This window comes from Caretta caretta, chromosome 9 (assembly GCF_965140235.1).
Source record: "Caretta caretta isolate rCarCar2 chromosome 9, rCarCar1.hap1, whole genome shotgun sequence".
Lineage (NCBI taxonomy): Eukaryota > Metazoa > Chordata > Testudines > Cheloniidae > Caretta > Caretta caretta.
The window spans coordinates 57,093,765-57,119,528 of record NC_134214.1 but is presented as its reverse complement, the minus strand read 5'-3'; the positions used below and the strand labels follow the sequence as shown (position 1 = coordinate 57,119,528).

At 39.2% G+C, this 25,764-nt stretch overlaps 1 protein-coding gene across 6 annotated transcripts in view; it reads right to left on the bottom strand.

Annotated features, from left to right (window-relative positions):
- LOC125642780 (SLAIN motif-containing protein-like) overlaps positions 1-25,764 on the bottom strand; it is a 105,570-nt gene that overhangs the window by 79,064 nt on the left and 742 nt on the right. For all 6 annotated transcript variants that reach the window (XM_048864557.2, XM_048864556.2, XM_048864560.2 and 3 more), the window contains exons 2-3: positions 24,234-24,274; positions 22,406-23,131 (exon numbers count right to left, since the gene is read on the bottom strand). In XM_048864557.2, coding sequence (XP_048720514.2) covers positions 22,406-23,109 — 704 coding nt within the window. In that variant the 5' untranslated portion in view covers positions 23,110-23,131; positions 24,234-24,274. The remainder of the gene's footprint in view (positions 1-22,405; positions 23,132-24,233; positions 24,275-25,764) is intronic.

The window sequence follows — 25,764 nt, the reverse complement described above, 5'->3', positions numbered from 1 at the left end:
CCAGATCTAAGTCATGCTACAGGTGTTGACACCCTAGAAAGTGAAAAATTTAGAACTTAACTGAACTTTCTGATTCATGTGATTTGCTCTGGTTACTAGAATTTGTCTTACTATATTTCTTTTAAAATGTTCACTCTATGCCAACACTTAAAAGCTATCTGAGATGGACTAGCCCCTGATTTAGACCTCCAGCTAATCCTTCAGATTTTGGGGTTGCAGAATAAATGGTATGATGCACCACCACTGAGGGGCAATTTTTAAGACTCTTTTAGAAATAGATACCAAGTTAGGGGATACCTAAGTGGATACAAAGTACAAAAAGGACAACAACAAAAGTGTTCTGTCTGTAATCTAGGCTCATGTCCTCAAACAGACCACATCCAAGTTATCCAATCCCTTCCAAAAAGAGTGAAAGAATTCCAGAATCTTATCGGGTTTTGCGTCCTTGAAGTCAGTTAAGGGGCCACATCTTCACTGACCATTTTATACTGGAGGTGGGGATTGGGTAGGTAAAAACACCCAGACAAGTGCACATCTGTGATAAAAATTTTGGTATTAATGTTAAGTTTGGGGGATAAGAATTTTGACATGGATATGATAATGCTACTTTTCAATTAATACCTGTAAACAGACTTAAAGCTTACCACAGTGGAGAAACCATAACAAAGCTGGTTTGCTGGGTGTGGGGGAAACTGAGGCACGCTGCCTCCTGGCCTTAAATGGCTGGATGCCAAGAGAACTATAACACAAACTGCCTTTGAGATAGTTTACTGCAAGAGGGTTAGTCACTGACTAAGGGAGCAGGTGTGACACTCTGTATCTCAAGGGAACACCCTGCATCCTATGTTCATCCTTATAATATGATTGTGTGGTATCCAATGCAAAGTTTGTCATGCCGGGTGTCTCCAGAAGGCTCATGATGCACGGGGCATTGTTGTTATAGTAATGTTATAGGTTGTAATTTCATGTATATAGTTATGAGGCTCAAAATGTGTCCTCATGGCTTAAAACAAGCCCAGGCAAAACTCTCCAGGAACAGAGGGGCAGTTCACACCTCATCAGGGCATGTATGGGACAAACCCAGCCCAGCCTCACAGGAACAATGGACACCAGCTTAAGCAGCAACAAAGGATCTGTTGGAGTCTCAAGCGAGTCACCCACCTTCCATTGGTCAGTTGGGGACTACGATGAGGTAACGCTCACCTGACCCTGAAGGGGGAGGAGCAAAGCCAAGAGGAAAGAAAGAACATGATAAAAGGGAAAGACATTTGCCATACTCTTCCTCTTTCTTCCACCTCCATCTACAGATATCACCACCAAGCAACTGAACAGTTGATCAAAGGGGAGAGCTTGGCTGAAGGTCAACTAGCCAGCCTGTGGTGAAAAGCATCTAAGTTTGTAAGGACACTGATTATTTCATTTGACTTTTTGTGCTTTGACTTATAATCACTTAAAATCTATCTTTTGTAGTTCATAAATTTGTTTATTCTACCTGAACCAGTACGTTTGGTTTGAAGCACGTCAGAGACTCTCCTTGAGATAACAAGCCTGGTGCATATCAATTTCTTTGTTAAATTGACTAACTCATATAAGCTTACAGCATCTAGCGGGCATAACTGGACACTGCAAGACACAGGTTCCTAGGGTTGTGTCTGGGACAGGAGATATTGGCTAGTGTCATTCGGTTACACAATCCAAGCAGCTTACATGCCAGAGGCTGTGTGTGAACAGCCCAAGAGTGGGGGTTCTCACAGCAGTGCAGGGTAAGGCTGGCTCCCAGAGCCAAGGATTGGACTGACCTAGCAGATCACCCATCCAGATAACACCAGGGGAATGTCATGGCCTCTCACTGCAGTAACAAGCTACATAGAGCCTTTGCATCAGTATCTGGCTACAATAAGTTTAAAGTTAACACTCTTGCTCCTAGAAGGGAGGAAAAGCTCCTTCCCCCACTCCAGAGCATCCTGACTGTTTCAGGAGATAAAGGGGAGAATTCTAATACTCCATCGCTCCCCTAGCTTCCCAGCTACTGCAGAAGAACAGAAGTCTTCTCTGTTTTACACCAACACTTTTCTTGGGTCTTCAACCAATGTTCCAATGTCTGCTTCTGCTTATAACATTCTCAACAAGCAGCAGAATATAACATTAGCAATATTTTGGTCATTTCATGGTTGCTATTCAGAATCCTATGGGCAGCAATGAAATTTGACTAGCATCTTGTTAACTTTCACCTTGGGATTGCTTGTGAAAATTATGAGATGGGAAGGGACAGGAAACATTTCTGTAGGCTAAGGAAGATAGCACCGCATCAATTCACATGTGGAAGATTGTTTTTTAAAAAAAAAATTTTTTTAATTAAATTCTAAAGAATTAAATTGTGCTTTATACTCACCAGTGAAAGTGTCCTACTTGCTACTGGTGAGAGGGGAGTGCAGAATCCACTCTGTTATACTATCAAATATTTAGCTTTTCAAGTACAGGAAGTCAGTGTCTGAGTCTGAACTCGTCATTAGGCAAATAATTGTAAGCTAGCACCATTGCTGGGTTAACAGAATCCATGCTTTTTCTTTTTTTTTTAAAAATTACACACACAATAAGTTAATCGGCTAACAGAATAATAACAAGAAGACTGGAAACAAATACCCTCCACCAAACAATACGACACTTACTTTTATATAGAGTGGACTAAGACCCCGTTCCACAAAAGTTTGTTTTATTCACACTTGAAATTTAAGGTATTTATGTTTACTTTTCTCAGTCTGCAAGACTGATCACCCTACAGTTCCCCATCTTTTCCAAGTAAGAACTCCATTCACAAAGGCTGAGAAAGTAATGTCTCTCACACAGTCATGTTCACTAAGAACTCAAAGTAAAACTTCTAGCACAGCTATTATCTGGCACTGTTTTAAACATACAAAACAACTTGTATTCTCTCTGAGAGAAATGTCTACAGAGGAACTCTGGTCAAACCTGGTTGCATATCAGATTAAACCTGTGTTTGCTATTTTCCTTTTTCATCTCACTAGGGAAAGGTTCAACACTGCCATCAACACAGTTTCTCAAAATAAACTAATTACCGCCTATTCAGTTGGACCACCACCTAAACTAAGCCAATCAATTCAATGATAATGCAGTGTAGTTGTAGGCAGCTGTGTTGGCCACAGGATATTAGAAAGACAAGGTGGGTCTTTGCTGGCAAGAGACACGAGTTTTCGAGCTCTACCTTTCCCAGACCTGAAGAAGAGCTCTGTGTGGCTAGAAAGCTGGTCTCTCTCACCAACAGAAATTGGTCCAATAAAAGATATTACCTTGTCTCTCCAATCCAGCGATAAGACAAACTAATATGCTAGCCCATCATGAATACTAGAAAACTTATTCTGCCAACCACAATATTTCAGACAAGTAAAAATAAACTAAAAAGTTATTTTAATATAGTTTTTACAATTAAGGCATTCATAATGATTTAAACAGTTTTGTCAGAACAAAAAGGATTAAATGCTATCACATTACTGATATAACAAGTGTGATGAGTTTACCTTTTTTGAAAGAGGCTTGTGTGACAAGCTGATTTTTAAATCTATTTTTACAGGATTATTAAACTTCAGTTTTCCAGTTTTATCCTGACAAATCGAATGGCATTAAAGGGTAGCTCAATCAAGCTTTGGAAAATTATACAACTATTAAGAGATACTGTAAAGATACATAAAAGACATAACCAACTTACAAGAAACAGGATATCCTTTGATTTAACAAGTATCCAAATACCGAGCATTATTAAGCTGCAAACAAAAATAATCTAATCCAAGTTTACATTTCATTGTTACTTAAGACGACTGGTCCCCCATTGAACTAGTTTTGCTATGGAACACAACTTCTGGAACCTTGTACTATTTTATGTAAAGATCAAGTTTAATAAAAATTTCCCCTGTAATTAAATATCAAGTGAAAAATTAAAGGTTTTTTTGGTAATTAAAAAATCCATCGTAATTATCTATAATAGTAACCATCTAGCCATATATGGTTAATTTGATGCAAGGAGTGAACTCATTAACATGAGCTGAGTTGCATGGCTGAAGCTCTGTGTCTTAGCTAAAGTATATTTATTTAGTTCCCCCTTTCAGTTTATACTTAAGTTAGTCTTTCCCATACATAGCATTATGTAAAATGTGGCTCTAGTAAGGGACAGTTTTAATTGTATACTACAGTGTAAAATGAGATTTTTCTTCCAATATAAAATGCATGCTGTCTTATTTAAAAATTTGTTGGTGGGATTCTTTGTGGTTCAATCCTCTGCATTAATAAAGAATATTCAGCTTTTAGTGACAGTATTTTACTTAGCCTTATATTTGTGGTAATCCATCAGAAGAGAACAGATGAAAATATACACCAATGCCTGATTTTTGAAGTACTGCATCTAAATTAAGAGCAAAATGGGAATCTAGAAGATATCCAAATGACAAGTTCCCGTAAAATCTGCACTGATATAGACTGCTCACCATTCTGTATCATCCAAAAAAATCTGATTTAAAGATCGCAGATTTAAAAAAAGAAAAAAGTGCCTTACATATTGTTTAAGTGGAACACTTACTTTGCAGAAAGACATAGTAAGATCATTGCCTAAACTCTAGGCAAGAAGTATGAGGGCCATAAATTTTAACACTAAGGTGGAGGTGATTTTCAAATAAAGATTCAAAATTGTTTTGAGAGCTGCAGTATTATACAGAATTTGTCTACAATTTAAACTGCAAACAGCAGCGAATTTGAATTGTCAAGACATATGCTTAGGGCTTGTCTACACTGGCAAGTTTTGTCACTAAAAACTGCCTTTTGGTGACAAAACAGGGATAGCATACACACTGCAATGGAACACTTGTTGAAAAAAAAAACACCCAGTTTTGACAAAAAAAACTTCCATCCTCTCCTTATTGTCAACAAACAGCCAGTGTAGACACCAAGCCTTTTTTTTGCCCTATTTTATTGGCCTTCAGGAAGTGTCCCACAATTCACATGCAGCTGCTCTAGTCAGCGGTTTGAACTCCACTGCCCTGCAGCCAACCCGCCCCTCCCCCTTGCAAGCCCCATGAATTTTAAATCTCATTTCCTGTTTGTTGGCTTCCCAGGTTAGCATGGCTGGCTATTGCACCAAACGCACTCCCGCTTGGACCACCGCCGAGTTGTTGGATCTGATCAGTATATGGTGAGAGGAGTCTGTTCAATCGCAGCTGCACCTGTAGGACACATGGACAAATTTCTTGAGGCTTGTGCGAAAAGAGCTATGATCGGGACACGCAGCAGTGCAGAGTGAAGATAAAGGAGATGAGGCAGGCATACCATAAGGCGCAGGAGGCAAACCATTGCTCCAGTGGTGCACCTAAGACCTGCCGCTTCTATAAGGAGCTGAATGTTATTCTCAGTGGTGATCCCACCTCCATCACCGATAGCCCCATGGATACTTCGGAGGCAGCAGAAAGAGGGGGTAATCTGGAGGCTGAAATTCTGGATGAAGAAGTGGAGCTAGAAGAGGACGTGGAGCTCCCAACGGGGTTGCCCAGTGGGGAAGGCAGCCAGGAACTTTTCTCCACTCCAGAAGTGCTCTACGGGGAGCAGGAAGCAGATGACACGCCAGAGAAGTTGCTGTGGCTTGTGTAGGGAACTGAAAAGTGGGAGGCAGGTAGTGTTTTATGTGAGCTGGACATTGGCCTGTGTAGCCAATCTGCATGGCCAAGCAGGGTGTCAACGGACATCGAGACCTGCAGGGAATCCTCCAGAGAGAGGCTCTGGAAAGTTTCCAACAGTACTTGTTAATCCGCTGCCGCAGATTCCAAGGGATTGCAACCCTGTTAGTTCCCCCATTGTAGGAAACTGTACCGTGCCATTTAGCAATCACTGGAGCTGGGACCAAAGAGGCACATAGCTGAGCTGCATATAGACCAGGGTGAAAGCCACAAGCATGCAGTAGTTGTGCCCTGATTTCCCTGCTTACCCACAGCAGTAAGATGTCAGCCAGCAGGTTGGCCGCCTGTGAAAAAGTGTGTGATAATATTAGAATGAGTTCCCTGCAAATCTGCTCTGCACGTAGTGACCATTTTGTCCATATGCACAACCACCTTCCCCCCACTCCCAACACTCACCATGATTGGGGTGCTCACAGAGCTGTGTGCCTGCCTAGAGTCAGTGATTGCTACTAGTTGCCAAAGGCCCTTGTCACTGAAATGTTTCAATCGTTTACTGGAATGTAACAATCCCTCTTCTGTGCATTGTCCACAGCAGCCAAGACCTTGAGGAACACACCACGCACCCCTGCCGACCGGCTTCAGCAGATAAGGAAGAAGCCGAGACACAGCAAAGAAGACATGTGCAGGGAGGTGCTGCAGTCCGATGAGAGACAGACCAGGGAACGCAAAGAGTGTTGGAAAGCCAAAAGTCAGGACAGAAAAGAGAATGCAGCATTTGCTAGGCAAGCGACAGAGTGGATGATAAAAGTTATGGGGAATCAGACAGAGATGCTCAAGTCTTTGATACAGCTGCAGACAGAGCATATCTGTGGCTAACCTCCACGTGCACAATTCTTTGCCAACCCCACCCCCTCTATGCCCAGACCTTCCTTTTCACTTCACAGCACTCATGAGTTTCTCCATCACTCCACCCCCCTCTCACAGCTTGGACAATGATAGCTGGAGCCACACACAGTTGTGAGGTTTTATCCTTTTTAACAATAAATAAAGGCTAAGGTATTTAATGGTACAGCATTTTTATTCTGTGTTCTACAAAAGCATAGCAATCAATTCACTCTCGGGAACAGGATTCTAAAGCATTTTGTTGCATGGATCTTGGGCCCCAAAGTTTTTCATGGATGCATCAGGGAAGGAACTCCAAAGCAGACATGTGTTAGTGTCCCTCATTGTCAAAGTGGTTCCTCAAAGCCTCTCTGATATTAATAGCAGCCCTCTCGGCTCCTCAGACAGCCCTAGCATCTGGCTGTTCAAACTGTGCAGCCAAGCGCTCTGCCTCAGTGCTCCACACCTGAGCAAACACTTCACCCTTAGATTCACACAGATTATGCAAAGTGCAGCACGTGGCTATGATCACAGGAATATTATCCTCAGTAAGGTCTAGCCTGCCACTGAGACACCTCCAGTGAGCTTTCAAATGGCCAAAGGCACATTCGACTACCATAGAATATCAGGGTTGGAAGGGACCTAAGGAGGTCATCTAGTCCAACCCCCTGCTCAAAGCAGGACCAATCCCCAATTTTTGCCCCAGATCCCTAAATGGCCCTGTCAAGGACTGAACTTACAACCCTGGGTTTAACAGGCCAATGCTCAAACCACTGAGCTATCCCTCCTCCCATGGAGGCACCTGCTCAGCCTGTTAAAATGCCCCTTGCTGCAGGTCGGGGACCAGCTCAGCACATAGCTCCAGGAAGGTTGCTTTATGCATCCTCAAGTTCTGTACCCACTGGTCTTCATCCCACATCTGCATGACAATGTGATCCCACAAATCAGTGCTTGTTTCCCTAGCCCAAAAGTGATGGTCTACTGTTTGCAGCTGCTCTGTGAATGCCAAAAGCACTGATAAGTTGCTGCTGTCCATATCACACTCGGGTGCCTACGATTCATCCTCTGCCAGTAACTTTGTGAGTAACTCTCCTGCCATGCACAATGTTCTCATGACAGTTAACAGCGCACTACAAAGACTGACAGTTGGCAAAACAGCGCAAAAGGAAAGCCAGAACGGCGCAAAAGGAAGCCAGAAACCACTGGCGGGCTGGGACACGAAGCAGTGCATGACGGGACATTTTGCACATCCTCGGATGCGCCACGCTCCGTTTCCGCCTTCCCAGATGGTGACCACAGGCACTGTGGGATACATACAGTGGTGCCCCAAATGTGGACACGATCTGTTGACAAAGGGAGCAAATGTAAACTCACTATGGCAACTTTGCTTTTGTCGATTTTTTCACGTCGAGATTAGTTTAATCGACAAAACTTACCAGTGTAGACAAGCCCTTAGTTTTCTGCATTTCTCCTGCAGCAGCTGATATCATCAACAGCAGCTAATGCAGTGCATGGGTTACATCCATTATGCTGATTTAGATGTTTTTGAAATATAGACTGATGCAGTGGGAAAGAGACCTCAGTGTTTATATTTAACAGATTTTGATATGTAAAATGTGCCTTCCAGAGTGTTTACGGGACACCTACATAGTTCAATGAAGCATGTAAAATTCAGCATGTAGATTCCACGTTTTTCTATTTCCAAAACCCAGTGTCCACCTCTCCTTAGCCAAAGGAAAGATTTCAAGTCCTGACTATGGTAACATTTGACCCATACGGAATAGTCTTCCAGCTAATCCCTAAAACACTGTACCATCAAGTATCATGCAATATAAGACCGTTGTGTTTACTATTGTACATACATCGAGTGAGATTCTGTGCCATACATTCAGGGTACCACAGAAACTTGTATGGGCTGCAGTGACGGGGCAAATCCCTCCAATTATAAAGTTATTCATTCCGTCTCTCATGCTTTTAAAAAAAAAAAAAAAAAAAAAAGCTATCTTTCCCCTCCCTGGCTTCACTCTACTTTGTCTTATAACAGACTAAGGTGCAGCTTTTTCCCACGGAGTCTCCAATGTTTTGTTTCCTTCTTTTTCACTACTTCCCATCCACCTCTTTCCATCGCCCAGTCCGCATCCCACCTGTAGCCAGCTCACTCACCAACTCTCACACCCATCCCCTCAGCAGAAGTGAACACAGCAGAAAATCTGCCCCTGGATCTCAAGTTTAGTTTTAAATCAAGTTTTCCTGCTTGTTGATTTACAAAATCAGTGATTTAAATCAATCCATTCTTTCTAAAACTAGATATAAAACAGCAAGAAATGACCCAAAAAGGGTTGGTTTGAGAGGTTGTGGGAAGAGATACAGAAGATGATATATGTTCTACACATCTAGTTAATTCCTTTGTTTGTAAATTGCTTTTATAAATAGTAAGTACAGAAACTGACATTTTTTGAAGGGCAACGTAAGGGAGCAGTCCAGCAATCCTTCAACAAGTAAAAGCCAATGACTGATACTGTCTAAATTTATTTAGAAAGTTACTTGCAATTTTGGTAACATGCATGGCAGGACGTCAGCTTTCTCACAGACTAATTACTTGTGGTGCAAACAGATATACCATACTGAGGAGCGGTTTACAAGAGATAAAGAGACCCAAGAAAATGAAAAAAAAAAAGTCAAGCTACAGACTTCAAAACTATTCAAAGTGAAGGCTGTTACATTTCACATAACTCATCTATGAGCAGGGTATATAAAAGGGGTCTCGGATCAATGCGATGTTATTTTTGACAATGTAACTGGTTTAGAAGATGGAAGGGTCAGCTACCTTAGGACTTCAATGGGTTACTACATGGACACGTCCGTAAGATTGGACTCTTATTAAGTTAAGAGAAAAAATATCTTCAGAAAGGAGCCGACGTCAAGAATGTAACTTTAATATTCTATTTCTGATATTTTCATTTAAAAAAAAAAACTACAAACGTCATGACTTTTTAGCATTTAAGATTACAAAATCAATTTTAACTCTGTCCCCTTGTTTCAATCAATGCTCATATTTGCCCTGACCTTGCAAATATTTACACATGTGCTTAAGCACCTCACATCCTTAGAGGTTGTTAAAAAAATATTTAAACTCTACTGAACAAGTCGTATGTCTCATTATTCAAAAATGTCTGACAAAATAAGTTTTCTAAAGACAAAACTCCTCTGGTTCAAGAGGTTTTAAGAAAGGTAAGTCCAAAGCAGAAGCTACTTACCAAAAATCTGATCTCTGAACTCCCGCTAATCACTAAACATGCAAAAGACCAAACTGAAGAATATCTATTTCTGTACATGTAATAATGTACAAACTTAAATAAGGGAACTTTTACTTTATAATTTGGCCTGTTTTGGTTATTTATTATAGGCAAGGCTGGTGGCACTGCCTGTTACAGCTGCTCCACACTTCTTATTATAAGACCCTATTTTTACTTGCTTATAACTTTGCCCAACTTCAGCCTTTGAGTTGAAATTTTCCATCTGGATGTCAGTCTCAAGCTGAATTTTTCCGAAAAATGTTAGCCAAAATGGTTCAGCCATTTCCAAGAACAAGACTAGTGAAAAATTGATTTCCCCCCCATGTTAACAATTTTTGAGAGCTGTTTTCTGATATGCCCTATTGCCTTTCTGCTTTGGAAAAGGGACTTGAAATTTGGCAGGTGTTAGCCTTTGTGTTAAAGATGTATCTTTGGCTACTCTCATGAAAAGCCATGCACATTATAATCCTTTTTTGGAAGGTGGTGAAGAGGGAGGAAACTGCAATTTGCATATACTCAGTAGAGACTGATTTTCAGCAGCTAATATTTCCAAAGATTCCATCTTCACTGCATGCTCCATCCCCTCACCACTCCCACATGTGACTGCACTGCATACAGACCATCCCCAGAGAGTGACTGAGTATGCACCATCCCTGGGCTACAGGGGCTCAGGACTTTCCCTGTAATAGCTACTCTAGACCAGGACCAGGCACTTGAACTCAGTTCAGGAACCCAATAACTTCTGTCCTCTCAATAACCTCCCTGCTGGCATCCAGGCAGCATGGAGAAAGATGAAATCTGATTCAAATGCACAAATGAAAAGCCAGTCCAAAGGGGAAGAGAAAGGAATAGACTGGGACAAATCATCTGATGAGATTTGGAATTGGGGACGAGGGTGGGTGAGAGGGAAACTGATACTGGGAGTTGGAACAGGGCAGGCTACCACTGTTTGTAAGGCTCGGGGAAGAGAGGGAGACTAAAATTAGGGCCTTGGTGGGGGGAGGGGGGAATGGAGGAAGAATGAGCTAAGGAGGGTGCAACACTCTGTACCTTGGGGGAACACTGAGCACCCCCATGTTCATCTTTGTAAAATGATTGTGTGGTATCCAAAGCAAAGTTTGTCATGTCAGGTGTCTTCGGAAGGCTCATGATGCACTGAGCATTTTTGTTACAGTGATGTTATAGTAATTGTTCTTACAGTAATGTTATAGGTTATAATGTCATGTATATAGTTATGAGGCTGAAAATGTGTCTTCATGGCTTAAAATAAGTCCAGGCAAAAACTCTCCAAGAGCAAAGAGGCAGTTCACACCTCATCAGGACATGTATGGGACAAACCCAGCCCAGCCTCACAGGAACAAAGGACGCTGGCCTAGGCAGCAACAAAAGGAGCTGTTGGACTCTCGAGTGAGCCACCCCGCTTCCCTTGGTCAGTCAGGGACTACGATGAGGTAAAGCTCACCTGACTTTGGTGGGGGGGACAAAGCCAAGAGGGAAGAAAGAACATGATAAAAGGCAGAGACATTTGCCATGCTCTTCCATCTACATCTACAGATACAATACTAAGCGACTGAACCGTTGATCAAAGAGAAGAGACTGGCTGAAGGACAAACAGCCACCCTGTGGTGAGAAGCATCTAAGTTTGTAAGGGTATTGACAGTGTTAAGATCAGCTTAGAAATACGTTTTGCTTTTACTTCATTTGACTAAATCTGATTTGTTATTCTCTGACTTATAATCATTTAAAATTTATCTTTATAGTTAATACATCTGTTTATTCATTCTACCTGAAACAGTGCATTTGGTTTGAAGCGTGTCAGGGATTCCCTTTGGAATAACAAGCGTGGTACATATAAATTTCTTTGTTAAATTGACAAACTCATATAAGTTTGCAGCGTCCATCAGGCATAACTGGACACTGCAAGACACAGGTTCCTAGAGTTGTGTCTGGGACAGGAGATATTGGCTAGTGTCATTCGGTTACACAATCCAAGCAGCTTACATGCCAGAGGCTGTGCGTGAACAGCCCAGGAGTGGGGGTTCTCACAGCAGTGCAGGGTAAGGCTGGCTCCCAGAGTCAAGGATTGGAGTGATCTAGCAGATCACCGGTCCAGATAACACCAGAGGGGGAACGTCACAGAGGGGAGGAAAGAAATGACAAGGATCAGGGATATGGACGGCAAAATGAGGCTGGTTCAGTAAAGAGACTGGACAAGGCGTGGATTTCCTTCTCCTCTAACCCAAGATTGGATGAGAAGCCTGGGCAAGGAGACTGGGAGTCCATGGGTTGGAGGAGAAGGCAGATTGAATGAGGAGCCATGAGGGAAGTGAAATTGGGTGGGCAAGAATAGACAGACTAAGATTAGAAGCCTCAGGGTTAGAGATTAGGATGGCAAGAAGAATGAGACAGGGACAAGGAGCCAGGGGTGGGGAAGAGACAGGATTAGGATAAGGACAGTTTGGAGAGGACAGGGCAGGTCTGTCCCCCACTAGAAGCACAATCCCTTCTGGAGCTTGGAATGGAGCTTGAGTACCACCACTCCTCTGCTGTCAACAACTATCTGTGAAACCCACTAGCAAAATATGTCTCCTCTCCTTCTAGTGCTGGTCTCCAGAGAGGATGATCACCTACTATTGCTATCAATTACTCCATTAGCTCAAAGACCAAAGATCTAAAGGTTCCAATCCTCCTGATGAACCATGCAGATGTAAATGTAATGCTAAAAGAACATTGAGGTTGCAGAGTCAAACACTCAAAAGTTAAGAATGTCATATTAAAGTGGCTCATGCAACCTTGATTTGGCCCCCTTGTGCACATACATTAGGATTCATCTTTAATAACATGATCATGCATTATTTTTTCCACAAGACCCCTGCCTCATTCAGTGGACAGGATGGACAGTGTTCACTTAATAAGCACCTAATCAATATTTTTTTTTAAATCCTCATAGTTCAGGTCTTAATTACTGTACACTGTTCAAACCCTGCCCTGAAGGCAGAATTAGTAATTTCCCCACGGACATTTCTATGGTGCTTTGTATTTGAGTACTTCTCAAACATTAATTTATCTTCACAACAATCCTGTGAGATGAGGGGATATTAGGCTCATTTTATAGATTAGGACCAGAGGCTCAGAAATCCATTAATTCTGGGTTCCCAATTTGAGACAGGACATGATTTTTCAGAGTACTCAGCATTATATTGCACTTTATATATTCACAGACAGTTCCCACTGACATCAGCTACAGTTGAGTGCTCAGTACTGATTAGTCAAATCAGACCCCAGGGTCTCAAGATGGGCACTCAGAAAATGAGAGCCACATAATTAGAGACCATCTCTGACAAGTTTGGTTTCAGTGACTAGCTGTGTAACTGAGGCAGGGATAGAATCCAATTCTCCAGGGCAGAAGTTAACCAAAGATGAGACCATCCTTTCACTTCCTGCAATCCCCTGCCTTACTCACTAAACACCGTCCAATTTCTGCAAGAAATGAGACAGGAGTCCTACTGACAACACCTTTCTTTTCTATACAACCCTGATTCATTCCCAGAACAGGTCCATCCTGTGCACTGAATGAGGCAGGAATCCTGTGGGGGGAAAAAAAACAAACAGTATGTGATCATGTAATTAAGGACTGTATCATAATGCATATGCACTAGAGGTCCAAATTAATGATTGCACAAGCAACTTTAATGCTGGCATTTCCCAACTTGCGGGTGCTTGTCCTGCAACCCTAATGTTTTTAATGCAGTTTTGTGTATGTTCTATAAAATCTATTTTAGAATTCCCTATTGTTAAAGTGTGACTCACCTCAGCATTAGACAAACTGAACAAGAGATCAAAAGGATTGTGCTAATCAGTATTCCTAAAATTATAAAAACCCAAGAGTTGTTATACTCATGAGACTCACCACCAATGCTACTGCATAACAAGATTTTAACTTGTATATTTTTAAACACAGAACAGGAAAAGAAAAGCCTATAGCTAATATAAAACAAGAGTTGAAGTAGATAAAAATCGTAGATTTCTAGGTCAGTATAATTAAATGTACTGCTTGAGACATACTGATACCTACTTAAATCCAGTTACTTATACAATACCTTAAATTCAAAGTTATTTCATTAGCTTTCTTTTTAATCTATACATTTGATTGTTATGATAATCTACGGAAGTTTGCATAGAAAGAAACATGCTTATCACCCACACAGGAAAGTGCATTTTAATATACAACAATACATTTGGGCATACTGTTATTGGCACATTGTGATTAGTCTCATGCTTTCAGTCACCCAAATAGTGGAACTCCACGACAAGTCATCCCCCAAAATTGCTTGTTATTCTAACAGAATTGTTTGGCAGACAAAAACCTGAATGACTGAAACTATATAAATGATAAAACCTTGTCAGTACTATTTCTGAAATTACTTGTGGAGTTATTACACACACACACACACACACACACACACACACCAAAAAAAAAAAAAAATCTCAGCACTGCATTGCTACATTTCCTAAAGAAGCTATTTTTAAAAATTCAGTTGACAAATCTAAGCCTCCTGTTGATGGCATTCGTGACACCAATCACATGGGAGACCCCCTTAAGATTATAGCCAGTTGCCACCTTGCTTTAACACTTTGAGTCTATTTCCAGCTTGCGGGTACTGACAAAGTCTTGTGCTGAATTCCTCTAATGCTAAAACATGCTATAATATCCAAGCAGTAAGGGCACGCTGTGTTCAGAATTTTAACATTAACCATTTTTTGTTATTTTCATACAAACAAAATCCTCACACCCACCCACACTGGCCAACGTTTTCGAAAGTGCCTAGTAATTTTGTGCCTCAGATTCTGGATGCCCTACTTGAGATGCCATAAAGGGTGCCAATTTGCAGAGCTGGGTTTCTCAGCACTTTCTGAAAATCACGCCCCATTCAGGCATTTTTAATTGGGTAAATTAGAAAAAAAAATCAAAGCACAAAAATTATGTTTCTTGTTTTGAAAATCTTGGCCAGTTTTATTAAAATTTAACTAAAATTTAGCTCTTCCCATATCCCACATTTTTAAGTCGACCTACAGAACACAGGCTAGCGAAATACAAAGAGACAAGTCTGATTAGTTCCCTCTAAACAGTGGTGATCTCTAATTTTTAGTGTGAAAATGTCATCTTCTCCTTGTCCCTCTTACTCAGACTTTTCCTTTTTCTTACTTTACTTCCATCTTTTTAGGAGGCAAAAGATGTACCCGAGTAACACTGGCACACTTAAACTGAAATACCACCCTATTTACGCAGATGAAATGCCAGATGAGATCAGCTGTAGATAACTAGCTTTAAGTAGCTTTCTGGATTAACTACCTTTATTCACAAGTATAGTAATCCTCCCATTTGGTTTGAACAGTGGCTTAAGACAAAATGGAAGCTGGTTTAGTCGGATGCCAGGCTCCCATAAATTTGGTGTGGGAAACATTCCTTTTCACATAGATGGTCACCACTAGCAGAAAGTGTAGCAATGCCAGTTTTCGTTAAAAACTGTCAAATCCATTTTATATTTGGTGACAAATGTTTCTAACCCTATGAACTCTATGAAAATCATAGGTTGAATCAGCTGGTGTTGTCAGACAGAATATGAAGGCAAGCTCTTACATGCCGACTTATCCTATGGCACTATAGAACAGTGGTTAATACTGAAAAAGAGAGTCAATCTTTATTTTTCCCCTCTCAAATACATTTACCTGAAGCTGTGACATTTGCTTCCTAAAGTTTTATTTGCAAAACACAGTCTTTGCAGTACTTCAATGACATCCTGATTAAATGGACTGTGTGCCTATGAGCAACCATACAAAGTTATATTGCTATTCAAATTTAGCTTTTAAGACTACCTATTGATCTTGTTAAAAAGACAGCATAAGATATTAATAACTGACATTAGTATATGAAAAGGAATATTTAGCATAAGCCTTCTGTTCTTTAATAGCATGAAAATAACTAACTGGAATCCCAAAGTTTCACATTGGCAATCCAGGCACATTAGAATGTGCTTCTTTCCCTACTACAATACAAGGAAATCCATGTACACACACTTCTTCAGGGGAGAGAACACCACAAGATATCCAACCTCCTGTGCCTCAGATCTACTAGCCAACAGCAAACAAAGGGCCTAATTCATTATTTCCCTACACCTTACAACCATTATGCTGTGTGGATGAAAAATGCTAGCATTCTAACTGCTAGCATTTTATACTCACTTTGCACCATTCTAAGTGATTAAACAAGGAACCTATTCTGATCCGTTTATGTGAATAAACTATAAAACAAAAATAGTGTAAGTTTGGAATAATGCCACAAAAATCAATGGAGTTACACTGGCATAAGAAGTAAGGAAGAGTTCAAAATCAGACCCAAAACACAGGGCAAAAATTAACTGGGGTATAATCATTAGCCTGTATAGGAAATGCTTAAAATTTGTCTGTTAATCTCTACATTACTGACTTTAAGGTCCAGATTTACAAAGGAATTTAGGGGCCTAAAGATTCAGGCACCTAGTAGAATTTTCAAAACCACATAAATAGGTTTAAAAAGTCCATACAGAACCACGGTACTAGTACAATGCTGCAAGACTTGCATCCCAAAACAACTGTAGGGAAACATTTAAATTTCAAACAAAGAATTCACTGGCATTGTAAGAAGTTGCACAGACATATCAGTCTTAGATTTCTTTATATAGAAAAGCAGCCTTTAATTCATAGTTTCTGATAGAGGTTCATGGTTTCAGCATGTTTGTTTGTTTTTAAAGGGATATAATAAGTAGTTTAGGCCTTGACATGCTTTGTGTTAAATTCAGATTTTATTTTAGGCTCGTGTGTTAAAAAAAAAAAAAAAAAAAAAACACCACTACATAGTTCAAAGAACAAAAAGTAAAAATACTCTTTTTTTAAAATCCACCCGGTTTTACAAGCAAAGTCAGATCTGCTAAGGGGTTTTAGAAGCAGTATTTTTAGTGGCACTTCTTCTTCTTCTATTCTATTTGAAAGAAGCACACTTTATTTGCTTTTAAAGACACCATGTCACTGTTTACAGGAACAAAAAGTTAGACCTGCCTGTTGTTTAGGTCCATAAACACACATTCAGATGAACCAGGTAGTCTTGTGCTGAAAATGCTGGACTAGGATTCTGGAAACTTGGGTTCAGAGTCCCAGTTTTATTTCAAATATGCAACCTTGGAAAAAAAAGTCATTTAATTCTCTGTCTCAGTTTGCCTACATGTAATAATACTTCTCTACCTCACAGGAGCATGGGAGGAAAACAATCATTAACGTTTGTGAGGTAGGTTCTGGAGTGATGAAGGCCAAGCATGTACTAAATAGAACATGGTCATTTACATACCCATTGCACTTCCCCCACGTTGGCGGCATTTTTACAAGTGAGTAAACCCCTTTGTTTTCAGTTTAAACTACGGCTGTCAAACAATCAAAAAAATTAATCATGATTAATCGCACTGTTAAACAATAGAATACCATTTATTTAAATATTTTTGGATGTTTTCTACATTTTCAAATATACTGATTTCAATTACAACACGGAATACAACATGTACAGTGCTCACTTAATATTTATTTTTGATAGAAGCACTGTAGAAAAACAAAATACTATTTTTCAATTCACCTAATACAAGTACTGTAGTGCAATCTCTTTATCATGAAAGTTGAACTTACAAATGTAGAATTATGTACAAAAAAAATAACTGCACTCAAAAATAAAACAATGTTAAACTTTAGAGCCTACAAGTCCATTCAGTCCTACTTCTTATTCAGCCAATTGCTAAGATGGACAAGTTTGTTTACATTTGCAGGAGATAATGCTGCTCACTTCTTATTTACAATGTCACCTGAAAGCGAGAACAAACATTTACATGGCACTGTTCTAGCCGGTGTTGCAAGATATTTATGTGCCAGATGCACTAAAGATTCATATGTCCCTTCATGCTTCCACCACCATTCCAAAAGACATGCGTCCATGCTGATGGCAGATTCTGCTTGATAACGATCCAAAGCAGTGCAGACCAACGCATGTTCACTTTCATCATCTGAGTCAGATGACAACAGCAGAAGGTTGATTTTCTTTTTTGGTGGTTCGGGTTCGATAGTTTCTGTATCATAGTTTTGCTCTTTTAAGAAAGCCTGCTCCACACCTCGTCCCTCTCAGATTTTGGAAGGCACTTCAGATTCTTAAATCTTGGGTTGAGTGCTGTAGCTATCTTTAGAAATCTCATATTGGTATCTTCTTTGCATTCTGTCAAATATGCAGTGAAAATGTTCTTAAAATGAACAAGATGTGCTGGGTCATCATCCAAGACTGCTATAACATGAAATATATGGCAGAATGTGGATAACACAGAGCAGGGGACATACAATTCTCCCCCCAGGAGTTCAGTCACAAATTTAATTAATGCATTATTTTTTTTAACAAGAGTCATCAGCATGGAAGCATGTCCTCTAGAATGGTGCCAAAGCATGAAGAGGCATACAAATGTTTAGCATATCTGGCACGTAAATACTTTGCAATGCCAGCTACAAAAGTGCCAATGCCTGTTCTCACTTTCTGGTGACACTGTAAATAAGAAGAGGACAGCATTATCTCCTGTAAATGTAAACCAATTTGTTTGTTTTAGCGATTGGCTGAACAAGAAGATGGACTGAGTGGACTTGTAGGCTCTGAAGTTCACACTGTTGTTCCGTAACTGCACTCAAAACCAAAACAAAAATCTACATTTGTGTATTGCACTTTCACGACAAAGAAATTGCACTACAGTACTTGTATGAGGTGAACTGAAAAATACTTTATCATTTTTACAGTGCAAATATTTGTAATAAAAAATATACACTTTGATTTCAATTACAACACAATACAATATACATGAAAATCTTTAAAAAAATCCAAAATTTTTAATAAATTTCAATCAGTATTCTATTGTTTAACAGTGTGATTAAAACTGCGATTAATCACGATAAATTTTTTTTTGAGTTAATCAAGTGAGTTAACTGCGATTAATCAACAGCCCTAGTTTAAACTGATTTTTACCGAAAAAATCCTGGGTTTTACAAAAAGCATTATTCTTCCCACCCCGCCCCCCCCGATTTTCACCCTACTTTTGTATCATTCAAATATATATAAACAAATAACTTGTTTTATTAGGAAAATACAATACATTGTATGAGATATGTTTTAGGATAATACATTAGCCTGCCTGTATATGTAAAGCTGCCTGTTGAAGTAAGGCTATGTGTTAGTCTAGAAGATGCACACAGTAAACAAACAGGCATGCATGCAAGCTCTAAAGTACGTGCACATCTGAACATACTAATGAATCTCACACCCATTTTAAGCTGTTAGATAACGGTTTAAAGATTTGACACGCTAAAATGGGAAGAAAATGAAAATCTTTATCAGAATATGTTTCAGAACACAAGGAAGTATTGGAAAGTTTTAAAAAAACAAAAGCAGGAAAAAAGGGTGAAATTGAGTGTATGAGCTGCAAATGGTGTGGCCCAGTTATTAAATGTAAATATTCATAGGCTAATAGTTCTAAATCTAAATAGTAAATTGTTTATTCAAATGAAATGAAAAAAGTTTTATGTGAGGATTAGAGATATAGTTTTCTTAAACTCAGAGGTGGCACTGTGTTTGAGTTATGTTTTAGTTCTGCAGCAAACCACACTGAATTCCGTTCACCAAAGCTTTAATCTAAGGAATACATTTTTTCCTGTCCTTCCGTCCACCAAAATAAACCCTGATATTAACCCAGAAAATTAAGGTTTTTTGCACCTATTTTACCTGTTTTTGTTCTTGTAGTAATAAGCAACGATAAATTCCTGGGGAAAATTAAATAAAATAAAAACCAAATATGTAACGCCCCTACAAGTGAGACATTCAGTACACAAGAACCCTTTGAAAGCCCACAGAGGTGTCAGAGATGTGTTTGTTTGTTTGTTTGTTTTTTAAAAAGGTTCAACGGGATATTCACAGGTTTTGGTGAGGGTAGATTTAGGGCCCAACAACCTTGACAGTTAACACAAATTATCATCTACTGCACTGAGAAAAAATAAACATATTTGCTTCCAGTTACAGTAATTTTAGATGTTGCTTTTAATTAGATTGGGTAGAAAATTTTCATATGGAATTGTGAATATTACTCTTACATTTGTCTTCTTTAACTGTTCCTTGTTTGTGTAGGTTAGATTTTGATCGTACACTGATATCTGATTGAAAGTTATAAATTCTTTCATTACAACTAACAACGTAACTGGACTTCACAAGGCTCATGTAGAAACATTAATATTGGAGTGTATGTACACAATTCACTGTAGCACCTTTTCATTTTTGTTATATATATATATATTTGCACGTGAAGCCTGATCCGTATTGTCCTGATGAAGAAGTCAACCAAAGTTAATGTTTCTTGCATTGATTTGTTTTTGCCTGCCAAGTGCCATTTGCTAAACATGTACCTTACTCAGCACTTGCCACAAGTGCCACAAAAAAAACAACTTTAATAGTTTCACATTCCAATAAATGTTTCTCATTTTTAAGAAATCTGATCACACATTTTTAGGCATTCTGAAGGTGTGAACAGTTGAATTTTAAAGTGACAATCAAATCTGACCAAATATTAAGGCTTCATAAAATAAAAGTTTCACAGAAGCTAAGAATACCAACAATATTTTCAGCAGGGAGATAAACAGACATTCTGCTGCAACATTTGCAACCAAGACATTGCAGCATTGCACTAGCATACAAGAACCTGAGAAATGCAAGAAGAAATTAGATTAGAAGTATTTTTAACTAGATGGAGTCTTTTCCGCTCCTCAAACTATCAAGAAGAGACGGTCATGCCATGTCATTTGAAAGGTAATTGTTTCCCTGTATATTTATAATCAAATCTCAGATTCAAACTGTAACTGATGTCACTAAGGTATTTATTTTCATACTTGGTAATATGCAAACAAAAATGTTTATATATTTCTTAAATTATCCTTACAAGTATAAACTCAGGTTTAGAACCCATTAATTTCTACGGTTTGTTTTGCCCTGAGCACATATTCTGGAACAGGTATCTGCACTACAGCGTTGATGTCTGGTCTATTTGCAGATACACAACAGTAAGAAAGCCACATTAAACATATCTAATATTCTGTGAAAGCAATGAATGAAGTCTTAAGATACTCACAATGTGCCTTACTTCTAAATCAAGGCTACTATTGAGGAGTTGGAATTAGTTCTGAATGTTATCTTGTTTAGCAAGCAAAAGTGAAATTGCAAGCACACACAAAAAAACCAAGAAGTAGAACGGGACAATTATAGAATAGAACAGAACAGAATAGAATATCAGGGTTGGAAGGGACCCCAGAAGGTCATCTAGTCCAACCCCCTGCTCGAAGCAGGACCAATTCCCAGTTAAATCATCCCAGCCAGGGCTTTGTCAAGCCTGACCTTAAAAACCTCTAAGGAAGGAGATTCTACCACCTCCCTAGGTAACGCATTCCAGTGTTTCACCACCCTCTTAGTGAAAAAGTTTTTCCTAATATCCAATCTAAACCTCCCCCACTGCAACTTGAGACCATTACTCCTCGTTCTGTTATCTGCTACCATTGAGAACAGTCTAGAGCCATCCTCTTTGGAACCCCCTTTCAGGTAGTTGAAAGCATCTATCAAATCCCCCCTCATTCTTCTCTTCTGCAGGCTAAACAATCCCAGCTCCCTCAGCCTCTCCTCATAAGTCATGTGTTCTAGACCCCTAATCATTTTTGTTGCCCTTCGCTGGACTCTCTCCAATTTATCCACATCCTTCTTGTAGTGTGGGGCCCAAAACTGGACACAGTACTCCAGATGAGGCCTCACCAATGTCGAATAGAGGGGAACGATCACGTCCCTCGATCTGCTCGCTATGCCCCTACTTATACATCCCAAAATGCCATTGGCCTTCTTGGCAACAAGGGCACACTGCTGACTCATATCCAGCTTCTCGTCCACTGTCACCCCTAGGTCCTTCCAATTACCTCCCATCTTACAAACAACACTCCTGTTAGTACACCCCACGTGATATTAGTGTTTTTTTTTTTTTTTTGCAACTACATCATATTGTTGATTCGTATTTAATTTGTGATCCATTATAACCCCCAGATCCTTGTCAGAATTGTTACTGCCTAGCCAGTTATTCCCCATTTTGTAGTTGTGCTTTGATTATTTCCTTCCTAAATGAAGTACTTTACACTTGTCTTTACTGAATTTCATCTTGTTGATTTCAGACCAATTCTCCAATTATAGTTAGTCTAAATGGTCAAGGATAGAAATAGTCTGTTTATGCTCATTTCATTCTGGCACAGGACTCTTGTAAACAAATAGCTAACATTAACAACTTGATACCTGTTCCAGAAATCAAAATAGTATACACTGTTCCATGTTAAAAGGGAATCAGATGGAGAATGTTTAACATGGGAATTCCAACTGTCGTCTACATTACAGTACCTTTGTAATACTCAGAGCTTTGACATACATACCAGCTGTCCTCTTCATCACTGCAGTTCCCAAGTTCTAGCACTTCCACTTCATCCAAAGCAGTGTCATTCAAGAAGCTTCCTAAATCTCCACTCTCTTCATTTGGATTCTGTTCACTCATGGATGGATGAATACCTATGGTGATTAAGTCTCCCACAAGTTCTATGCTGCTACTCCTATCCAGACTTGAAGAACAGCTGACATTAACATCATCCTGCATTTCTGCATCATTCATATATTTTGAGTTGGGAGACACTCTCTCAGTAATACTAGGGCAGCTATAATGCATTTGTGTATCCACATCTTTCTTTAAGCAGTCACACTCTTTCACCTCTGTTCTTATTGTACAGAGTTTGTCATGTACATCTGCCATTATCTGTAATTCTTGCTTCTCTGTTATAATGTTGATGCTATTGTTAATTTCCATTCCATTGAGCCCCAAGTTATGATTATTCACACCCATGTTTGTTTGTGTATTTGTCCCTACCACATTTCTGTGGCTCCTAGTTCTCAGCTGCTGATTCTGGATCTCGAGTCTTCTCACTAGTTCCTGAAGCTTTCGCACCTCCTCCAACTCTGGGTGCACATGATCAGTACCTGGTTCTGTCTCAGGTCCCATTGCAGAATTCTCTGTTGAGCCCCGCCCCAAGTCAGGTTCAAGGGCATGGTCCTGCTGTATGACAGGAACACTCCCAGGAACTACCATTTTCGAGACACACAAAGCCTCACTGTAAGACATCAAAATATAGATGTTTAAGTGCATAAAGATGTACAATATCATTTTAAAATAAAGCATGGTTTTAAACAAAAAACCTGACATTTTATAAGCTCAAACTAATGACCTTGGGCTAGGATAATTTTTACATTTGAAGGCTATATGTTATAGACTAGATCCACCAAAATCAGTTTAAGTACATTAATCCAACATTGGCTTCAAACATTTTCCAACCACAACATAAGTTTATAAATTCACTGAAATAACTGGATATCATTAAGAGATTCAGAAGCAACATATGCCTCTTTGTTAGATATATTAAAGTGAACTTGTGTGTTGCAAGCAGTTTGGCCCCAGACATATTACAGAGTATATATTAAATGTATCCTTTCAAAGTACTTAGTTTGCGCAACTATTGTTAGAAATTAGATTAAACCAATTTCCTTGCATGCAGTCATTTACAATAGTTTAGTTTCCATTTGTTTACTACAAATACATTGAAAAAAAACCAGTGACTGAAGGAAGTCAGGAAGTAGAGCAAGTTACTGATTTCAGACAATGGAAAACATTAAGAAAATGGTAAAACACTTTGTGCAAGAGTTAACACTAGAAAAACTTTTCAGAAAATATTTCTATTGACTCTGGTAAAAGGTGATGCACTAACTATATTAAATCAGTAATAACAGCACCACAGTTACTGTGGAACACATGAAAGTAATCATAAGTAATGTTTTTAATAGCATGCTTTTCTTGTTCCAGTGGAAAAATTTTAGAGGCAAGCTCTCTGATCAAGGAATAAAATATCAGCAAGGAATAAAATATCAGACCTCATATTACAGACTCCAATATGTTTTAGGAAGATAAATATATGTGCTGTTCTTGAGTTAAGTGCTATTGTTTGTCTTCAAGCAATTATGGTGGTTGTGTTGACTAAGAAAAGGGTGTGTAGGGAACTATCAGTCAGCCCTAAATTGCACACACATGCAGACTTGAAAAAGTGAACATGCATCCTGCACTTTCATTGCCACCATTTTATACTTCTTAACCAATCATCATAATTATAACTATACAAAGAAAATTATACAAAAAGATATTTGAACTGCATATTTACTTACTGAGGTCATCCAGAAAGTCTTCTGATTTTTCCCTGCGTAAACTTTGAAACATAAAAAGAACAGCCGAATTAGTTCCAAAACTGACCCTTCATTTAAAAGCCTCCCTTGTAATTTCAAGTTACTGTCCCATGATACAGCAAACACACACACACACACACCACAATTCTGGCCACATCCATTTTATTGTGGAAAAAAATGGAACAAAAGAAGTCACAAGGACACAGCCAACTTGAATTCTAGTCAACTAAAACACACACTGACACTGTTTCAGGTGCTACATCTGTACTGAGAATCTATGCCAGTTTGTGTGGTTTTACAGTCAAGTTCTCTCTCACCATTCCTCTGAAGCTCCTAAAAGACCCACAAAAAACAAGGGAAACTGCCTAACTATACAGAGGAAACAGTGAAAAAGACTACACCAAGTGCAGTCAAATGCCTAAGGTAAACAAACTGGAAAAAAACAGAAAATTGTTTTCCTTCTAACGTCTCGGGTACCTTATGTTATGTGTAACAACAGTACTTAATTTCTACAGGAAAAAGAGTGCGGGGGAGGGTGTTGCTTGTTTTTAAGTTGATGTTGCCTTTCCCCCCTTGATTATCTGTACACAAGATGAACATTTAAAGTTTAGACTGAGGTACTGTTTCTAAAGCTTTGAACATAAAGATGCTACAAGTGAAATGAATTCACTTTAAATATTACTACTTAAAAGTCATGCATGATGAAAAATGGTACTGAGGTTGTTTTGGCTAGGGGAACTCAAACTTGTTTGAGCTACAAAGCAATCCAATACCTAGTGACAAGCTTAGATCAAAAGTTTCTTTACATAAACATTCACCTCTTCTGTCAATCCATTTAATCACTGAGTAAAAAACAACTTATTTAAGGTTTCAGAGGAACAGCCGTGTTAGTCTGTATTCGCAAAAAGAAAAGGAGTACTTGTGGCACCTTAGAGACTAACCAATTTATTTGAGCATGAGCTTTCGTGAGCTACAGCTCACTTCATCTGATGAAGTGAGCTGTAGCTCATGAAAGCTCATGCTCAAATAAATTGGTTAGTCTCTAAGGTGCCACAAGTACTCCTTTTCTTTTAACTTATTTAAGAGGCACCTAATAGGGATACTTCAACAAGGCACTGAAGGAATTAGCATCAGAAGGGAATTTAAAGCTTCCATTCTCACAGCAGAGCACAATGAACCAAAGGGGAAAAATAAAGAGCTTTGTCACCTGCATAATCAACTCCATCAAAGACTAAAGGAAATAAAGCTAGATTTTGTTTCATTGGAAAAAGAGGAAAACAGTTTAAACAAACATTAGCCCTTCCACAAACTAACCAAATCTAGACATCACAGGCAACTACCAAATAAGCAGTAGTAGTGATAAAAACACTGTTTTTAAAACCCTAAAGTTCATTACTAAAAATCATTATCCATAAAATAATTATTTAGATATTCTGAAAAGCAACATCTGGATTTTAACAGCAACAGCAGGGAGATGGACTCCCCCTGTGATAAGTAACAAGGGATACAGCAG